The following is an 8,975-nucleotide window of genomic DNA, read 5'->3' as shown; positions in this document are numbered from 1 at the left end:
CCAGTGGTTAGTTGTTCTGAAATTTTACGAACCCAGACCCATTTTTTACTAGCCCAAATGAGATTCAATAAATTGCACGTTTTTCAACACAAATTTAGTCATAAAAGTCACAATTTCCTCAATTTGATTGGTTTAAAAAACTCACATTTTCCACTCATTCACTCGCCAAGTTCTTATCGGACAGTTCAATAAGCCAATCACATTCAAAATTGTAGTTTTAATCAACCAATCACGTTTAAAGTTGTAGATGCAAATGAGTCTTTGTCTTACTCACATTTACCTGAATCTGGTATTCTGGAAATGTGGAGATATGGAAATCTGGAAACATGCAAATGATATTTCCACATTTCAACATTTCAACATTTCAACATTTCAACATTTCAACATTTCCAGACTACCAAGATAAGATTCGTGCGAGTAAGCTAATCACACATCACACATTTTCACGTTTCAAGGTTACTCAGAGGTAATTAATTTTATGTGCAGCACATTCCATTGTGATGAAGTGTTCTATGCTCTTCTACTCCGAGTAAAATCGCAAGGGGTTTTCCGTGATCGAGGATCTCATCGGGGTAAATCGTTAGCCGTGAAACTGCAGAAAAAAAACAGCAATTGGGCGTAAAAATTGACAAATTTTAACCGTTAGCTGTAAAATTACCAAAATTCTAACCGTTTACCGTAAAAGCCATCACCACACCTTCCTAATAGGAAACAGACCTTACCAGACCTTCAAAGTCGGAAGTAGTCCGAAATATTGCTTACCTGAAGTGAATCTGACATTTCGAATCAAGAGGTCGTTTATGACACCAACAGAACTCTACACAATCACGTGAAATCTACAATTTATCAAAGATCCACGAGCTTGATGCCTTGAAACCACTCCATGTAAGAAAGATAAACGATCTGGTCATTATTTTTCTTGACGACTTTCTATCAAAGTAAACCAAAGCAATCTATAATCATATTCTTTTTTTCTGATTTTGAGAAGAATCGAGTTCAGTTAGATCATTTCCTTCTCAGGGTATGGAGGAACAAGGGGGGTTGGAAGAGTTTGACCCCCAATTAGAAAAAAACTGCACTCGTATTCCAACATGAGGAAACCAGACATAACTGATTGTAACCACTTGCGAGGATTGCGGTAGCGGATCTAAGGGAGGGGCCCGAGTGGGCTCGCCCCCCGCCCCCTTATTTTGGGTAAAAAAACAAACCCCACTTGCTCAGAATTCAGGCATTTTAATGTAAAAAAAATACAAACCACTTCTAAGTCTGTCCTATTTACATCGTGAAACCCATAAAATTGAAATTAATTATGATTAAAAAAAAAAAGGTTCAGTGGTCTAAAAAATTAAGATTAGATCTGTGTACTGTCCATGGCATACAACATGGTTCACTTAAAAACTAAAAGAAATTTCATCTAAAATTAATCGCAGCATTAATTGCAAAGCCACTGCGGCGATTAAATAGCTTGCTGGTTGTTTAATTTGATTGTTAAAATGGCTGCATTATTGAAACACTACTTATAACTTTATGAAAGGTTCCCTAAATGAAAACATGTAATTTCGGAAACATCGTGAAGAACGCTACTAGCATTAACTGAGACCACACATTTCTACCAAAATGAATACTTAATCTGATGTAAAATATGAAAAGGCCCTCTGAATCGGGACACGATTTTAGCTCGGAAAATATACTTCCACTCAGAGGTTTCTTCTCAAATACATCAAAAGTGGCTTATGCTGTAGTCTAAAGCACTAAGTACACAAGTTCTAAAATCTTGAAAAACATAGAAAAACAGCAAGGAGTCTCATAATGAAACCTGGAAAATTCGTCACTTCTACCTTGCGTTTGTATCTCTTGCACTAAACTTCACCTGGAGGCTTCCTTCCAACTACAACAAAGCCATAATTTCTAGAGACCTTCTCGTTTTGTTACATTAGAGTAGGTTTTTGCAAGCCTTGCTGTCATTTTGCTTCATATAGAGTAAACCAGCCAAGTTTTCATAATTCGAAATGACAAAAAATGGCTAATCTGGGATATAATGCACCCTTTGCAGTGCTTGAGCTGTTGTACTGCATGCATTTTGGTTACTTTTGCAGGCTAACACCCTCGTAATTAAAAAAAATATTATTTTCTATTCACCAGAAAAAGACAGCCATGTGATATGTTCATGAAACATTAGCTCTCATAACTATTTCGCATGATGTCATTTCTTAAAGTAACTTCACAAAGCCTTAACCCTTTAACTCCCAAGATCTTATTTGCAATTCTCCTTACTGTCTCCCATACAGTTCTTGTGATGTTACCTTGGAGAATTTGGTATTAGATCAACTTGTAGTCCCCTAATTGATATTTCTCTTTATTCTCATCACTTGTCTGCTTGAAATTGTATGGATAATGTAGGGAGAAATTCTGTCTTGGTCACACATGGGAGTTGAAGGGTTAAATTAATACAATGGACTATATACTGCAGTGAATCACCAGATTTTCCCAATTAACCCTTAACTCCCAAGATCTCATTAGTAATTCTCCTTACTGTCTGCCATACAGTTCTTGTGATGTTAGTTTGGAGAATTTGGTATTGGATCAACTTATAATCCCCTAATTGATATTTTCTTTACTCTTGTCATTTGTCTGCTTGATATTGCATTGATACTGTAAGGAGAAATTCTGTCTTGGTCACTCATGGGAGTTAAAGGGTTAACATTAATTTTCTTTCAGAAAAAGCAAATCCCTTGAGAAAAAAAGACTTCAATTCTCCTAATCTCATGAAAGAAGAACCCAAAATGACATCAAAAAGAGATTTGGGTACTAGCCAAAAACTTCTTGATGAGATTTTGACCAACAAATCTCACCTTAAGTCTCAAGACACCTAGACATTAATGAAGGTAAAAAAATGTATATTAACTGCTTTCATTTCTTTGGCCATCACTTTCAGTTCTACGCAGGCTTAAAAATTTTAAAGCAAGCCATACAACAACCAGATTGGTCAATATACATTGTGTAGAGGTATTTACATGTACGTGTCTTGAATAATTTTACAAATTGATTCTGAACTGTTGATTATAAATGACATTCCATTGACTTATTATTCATTTTTGGTGAAATTTTACTACAAAGATTGCATAGCACTAAAAATAACACTTTGATGCACTTTCACTGATAGCTCGGCACCCAGCTACATTGAAAAGTATGTTTGTTGCAGTTTGAATAATTTCAGGTTAAAATGACTTCACAAGAGTTTGACTCCTATTTCACTTTGTTTAATGAACATCAATAGTAATTTACCTAGAACATTAAATTTTTGGGAAAAAAAAACTATTCAAACCAGCTTAAATCATTTTGACCTGAAATTCACTTTCCACAACAACCTCAGTGCATCTTTTCACTACTAACAACCATCACTGCTAATATGGCCACCTTCTAATTAAGACAAACTTTTTAGGTCCTAAAATAGGAAGGTACTCCAGTCAATACCACACTTAACAAACCTGTATTTGATTGATGACCACATTTTGGACATCCAATAGTAGCCATCATAGGAAGGTACAACTGTGAAAAACCAATTGCTTTGCTATAGCAAACCAAAGTCTGTAAGACTTGTTTCCAAGAATTGAGGGGGGACAAGTTACATTGTGAAAAATCATAGAGACCAACATTCTGATGAGAAGTTTGCCTTGCTGGGAGAGAAATCCTTGTATTTCCTGTTTAGCTCTTCTTGGCTAGCAAACACTATGTCTGAAACTTTTCATCATGTCAGCAAGAGATGTAGAGTTTGCTGTGCTACGAATGAAAGAATGGTTAAGAAGTTCAAAGGCAGAAGCTCTTTTCACTGGATCACGCTCCAAAGTCCTTTCCAAAAATGACAGCATTCTAGGAGACATCTGCAAAACAAGAGAGATAGATGCAAAATACTTAGCCATGCATCTGTTGTGGTAATCAAGATCTGTTAAGAATCAATCAGAACATGTGTAGCATTCAGCTCATTATATGTTGATTGAATGTTTACAGTAACTGTCGCCTCAACTCTTTAATTATTGACAGTTAATACATCTTTTAGTAACACAGGCACTATCATTTTTTTTAAAAAATCTATTATCAGATTTTCTAGTTATAGCCCACTCACCTCGTTACTCATACTTGAGATTGGTGGATCCAAGTCTCGTAATTTCCTCATGGCCTGTAATGGCGGCTCACTAAAATAAGGAGGTTCTCCTTCAATCATCTCAAGAACCATAATCCCAAGAGACCAAATATCAGCCTTGTGGAAGGAAAAACAACAAAATCAAGGAAGTTTTAATATCCAAAATAAAACCAGAAATATAAAAAGAAAACTATATCATTACATTTCTACTTGAGGAAATAATTTAAAGATCTCGAGGAAACCATGACTTGAACAAAGGTTTATACTACATAAAAATATAATTTTTTTTCCAATTGCAAGGTTGTGATTTTTGTTCATTACATTATGTTAGGTGAAATTTAACTTTACAATTATAATAAATTAACTGAACTGTTGTCACAGTAATAATGAAGGTTATAAAATCTGAAAAATAAAAAATAAATTGTGGGAGTTTTTGCTATTTTCTTACCTCTGTGCCATATGGTTTTCTTGATATCACCTCTGGTGCCATCCAGTATGGAGTGCCAACAAGAGACTTTCGTCTAGGCATATCATCAGTGACTTGTGCACAAAAACCAAAGTCAGAGAGCTTTACCTATAAAATAAATAGTAAAAAAAAAAAAAAATGAATAAAAAATTGCCATGTTTGACTTCATGTAAAATAATACAATGCAATGAGTCTGCTAGACTTCAAATTATCTTCAGTTGGTAATGATCTCTGGTATTCCAGTTGTAATTAACAATATCTTGAGATATGGTGCAGTTTGTTTGAACAAAAATTCACTGATTTGTTTCCCTGAGTGTTTTGTTCTTATATAAAATTTTACTTATTAATAACCCACATTAAAAAAATAAAGCCAAACTATCTTGCCATTTACCCCTTAACTCAAAGAAGTGATAAACATGTACCTTCTCCCTATAATATCCATACATTGTCCAGCAAACATGTGATGAAATACTCATACTAATCAGTTAAAAGTTCTTATTTTGATCAAACACCAAATTCTCTTACTAGCTTACAAAGAAATGTGTAGCAGTTATAGGGAAGAAGTAACAACCAGATCTTAAGAGTTAGAGGATTGACAAATTACTATCAGTGTCTGGCTGTAATTTGATGTGTTTGATTTTCATGAAAAGAAGAAAACTGGTAAACCAAAACATACTGAAAAAACTCTTGGATAGAGTACCATATGGATAAAATTGTGTCTTAATAGACTCAAGTATTCCTGACATACCTGCCCACTTGTGGTGAGCAAAATGCTATCACTCTTGATATCTCGGTGGATGACTCCCTGAGGATGCAGGAAAGCCAGAGCTTTTAACACAGAACGGCACACACAAGATACCTGTTCCTCTGACAGACTGAGGAAAAAAATTAAATAAACATGCTTGTTATAAAAGTTATTTGATAATTTTCATGTATAGACAGTTGTGCAGTAACATTGCTATAGCCAACATTTAAGCTTTCAGCAGATGACTGGATTATGCAACTGACATTTACATGCTAGTGTATTCCTGTTTAAATCAATGACAAAATTATTGACACATTTCCACTGAAATCCCAATATTCTGGAATTTAGTATAACAATTCTATCCATGATAACCTGCATTTTGTTTTCTCTGACTGTACAATAATGATTGGGGAAGGGGGGCATTGTCACAAACCACAATTCATTTTGAAATTTCTAAATAATTCTAAAAAGTGACTAAATGAATGTTATATGTGTCAACTAATTTTGTCCCAGATTGTTACATACATGTAAAAGTATACTCCTTTTAGCAGAAGATAAGCAAGTATGAAAACACAATGTATCTCTAAATACTAACTGAGTTCAAGGGCTGTAATGGTTTGGACCACATGTTTTTTAGTCAGATTGAGGGCCTTAGCAATTGAAGCTTGTACACTACATTGTTTTTTCTGTATTTTACTGGTTTTGAATCAAGCTTCAAAACTTCATAATAAATTGAGTTCCTATCTCTAAAAAGGGAAAAGCCAGAGAGGAGCTTATATCCAGGGGGAGGGGGAGTGGGCTTTTGATAAAATTTTCTTTTTCGCTGATAACAAGTAGATGGGCCTATAGCCAGGGGGGTGAGGAGTTGGTTTCATAAATGGAAGGGCGAATTAACAACTGGTTATGGTACTAGGTCATTGATTTATTAAAATCTTCCTTGCCCATGCAGCAAACTTACAATCCTTGTACAAGCATAGCTTTGAGCGATTATTTAATTATCAAAATATACTTCTCCTCACTTTGTATGAGTGATGATATCTGTTAATGATCCTCCCTCGAGAAATTCCATCACCACCCACAGCTCATCTGCCACAAGGTAACTTCCATACATTTCTACAATGTTAGGATGGGGATAATCCCTCATGATCACGACCTAAAAACCAGCATACAAAACATATCTTAGATTGGAATAAACTCAGCATAAACATTGCCTTTTATTGGTAGCCAAGATTTACAATCCTGGACTGGGAAGTGCAAAGCTGGGTTAAGATAACCCAGGATAAGTTTGAAATCTGATTTCAGATCTGAGAACTTCAAAAGAAAATTCAGTCAAATTCTTTGTCTTTTTGTTGACAATATGATTATTGGATGCTCTACTAAGAATACAGAAAATTAACATTCTAACCCATTAGCTAAGCTTGGCCACATTATATAAAATTTAGGCCTGTACTTTCTAACTGAAATAAATTGAATTTGAGTTTTCTAACACAAACAAAAACCCTGACATAGGCCAATGAAGAAAAACCCATTAGGGATGTTCACATAACAGTGCTTCCTTAGTACATTAGTCTACAGAGTATTGAGGCCTGAATCACCAGGGGAAATTTATCATCATACCCCAATTGCAAACAAAAAGAAAACAATTCAGAACAAATCAAAATTAACTTAGAATAAAATAAAGAATATATTGTTAGGCCTGTTGAGTGAGATGGAGAAATAAAGATGTACAGTAATGATTAACAAGAATCTCCTTGAAAATTTTCTAGAAACACCGGTAAGAAGAATGTTGAACTCAACAATCCTTTAGACTGTTAGCATGAGCTCCAGTGTTGTGGAATACATGATACATTAAACACATAAAACTAAATAGAATTCACAGCCATGTTTTTGTATACTCAAAGGCAGTCACCTAAATACTGCATTTTTTCTTTCACTGATAACAAAAGTACATATTTTATTTGCATTGTCAATTCCAATCTTATTAATCCGTTTCCATCGATAAACAATAGGCAAACATTCAAGTAATGGTGTGAACATGAAGCAAAAATTACCTCTGAATTAAAAAAGGAATTTGCGATGCATTTACCAAGTTGTGAGTGAAAATTGTGATAAATACTTCGCAAGAAGACAGAACACGTTTTAAGTAATTGTCTAACATTGAAAATAACCTTTTGGCAAACACTACTGTAATGAATATCTAATTAGGAAGATAACCGTTCATTGATGTGGTTAGTTACCAAAATATTTCAGCACACACTTAGAACACTATTAAACTAACTGAATTCTTGTGAACCCAGGGGAACGTATCGTAAACCACAAAATCGTTAAGCTGTACCCTCACGCGTAAAAATAATTCATCAGTGGAAGATCGTTCAATATTTATCACGCAATAATAACATGCAACACTCGAACGATCAGAGATAATAACCTAAGAATTATCATAAGTCAATTTACAAAGAAACTTCGCAATTTCGACCTTACATCTTAGTTTATAAAAGCAATAAATTTTCGCCAATGACAATAGCCCCTTATGATGTATAACCACTGTAAAACAACTTACTCTGTTAGCTGTTATATACAGTGTAATCCGTGACCACACTTCAGACGACGACATTTGATACAAAACGGACATCGCTTAGAAACTAATCGAATTCCGCATATCGCATTTTTGAGACAGCAATCGAATTTATTTAGAACCGATAGCAATGTGAAATTCCCTAAAAAAATAAAGCTGGATCATTCGCTGTTAAGCTTACGTACCTCATTAAATAGGAGTTCTCTTCGTTGTTGTTTTTTCAAATCCATTTTCTTCACTGCAACTTGGTGTTTTGTTTTGTTATCTCGAGCAAGACAGACAACCCCGGTCGAGCCCTCGCCGATTTTAATAAAATTGTCCAGATACTCCGGAGGACCAGTTGAAGTTACAACTACTTCTAGCGCTTTTCGAAACTGCTCATGACTGACTGGGGAATCAGAGTACATAAGTCTTGTCTTAGAAGAGCTTCGGAGGTCTTCGCCATTGTTTTCTCCAGAGTCTGTGCTCGCCGAGCCATAATCAGAACTTGCTGAAGTCTCTCTTTCTATAGCAGGGATCTTTTGCTGTCGATTGATTTCCCTGCCATTGTGCGAGCGTTCGTAGCCTTGAGAAAATCGACGGTTGTTTTCTTCGGGATGTTCTCGAATATATTCCGCCCGTGGAACTTTCCCGTTAAACGCGCGCGTGGAATTCACGTCTTCGGAAAGTTCTGTACTCGTTCTCTCTCGCCTTCTGGCCGAAGGCCTTGAGCCTTGATTGACTCGGAATGAATTGCGAAGTGAATTTGAGCGAGAAACAGAAATAACTTTCGAGGCAGGACCCTTTGACTCAGAGTTCAGTAGACTCCACTGGGATTTTCTCAGTGGCGAAACTTGAGTGATTATTTCTGGATCGACAATCGGTTTAGGTCTGTTTTGTGATTCCCTCTGTATTCCAAGCAGTGCTTCCCACTGTGGCGGTAGACCGATAAATTTGCCTGTACTGTTATCATATCCAGTGTGAAATCGATGTTCAAAGTTCTGAGGTTCAGAAATCTCAACCCGCTTACGTTTCTTAAACAAACGCTTGAACATCTTGGCAGGGAGCA

The 8,975-nt window shown here is 35.6% G+C and overlaps 1 protein-coding gene across 1 annotated transcript; it reads right to left on the bottom strand.

Moving 5' to 3' along the window:
• Positions 1-1,217: 1,217 nt before the first annotated feature.
• LOC113671072 (serine/threonine-protein kinase PAK 4) lies at positions 1,218-8,961 on the bottom strand. Its single transcript, XM_027187282.2, has 6 exons — positions 8,113-8,961; positions 6,372-6,505; positions 5,356-5,482; positions 4,590-4,715; positions 4,124-4,258; positions 1,218-3,881 (listed from the first exon to the last, which is right to left on the bottom strand). The coding sequence occupies exons 1-6, from the start codon at positions 8,959-8,961 to the stop codon at positions 3,720-3,722; spliced, it is 1,533 nt and encodes a 510-aa protein (XP_027043083.2). The 3' UTR covers positions 1,218-3,719.
• Positions 8,962-8,975: the final 14 nt, after the last annotated feature.

The sequence above is a fragment of the Pocillopora damicornis genome, chromosome 14 (assembly GCF_964200805.1).
Source record: "Pocillopora damicornis chromosome 14, jaPocDami1.2, whole genome shotgun sequence".
Classification (NCBI taxonomy): domain Eukaryota; kingdom Metazoa; phylum Cnidaria; class Anthozoa; order Scleractinia; family Pocilloporidae; genus Pocillopora; species Pocillopora damicornis.
This window is presented reverse-complemented; position numbering and strand designations above follow the sequence as displayed.

Coding starts and splice junctions, on each gene's coding strand:
- LOC113671072 (XM_027187282.2), bottom strand. CDS start 8,961: ATGTTCAAGCGTTTGTTTAAGAAACGTAAGCGGGTTGAGATTTCTGAA. Junction 6,506..8,112: donor GAGAACTCCTATTTAATGAG/GTACGTAAGCTT, acceptor GCTGGTTTTTAG/GTCGTGATCATGAGGGATTA. Junction 4,259..4,589: donor GAAAACCATATGGCACAGAG/GTAAGAAAATAG, acceptor TCCTTCCACAAG/GCTGATATTTGGTCTCTTGG.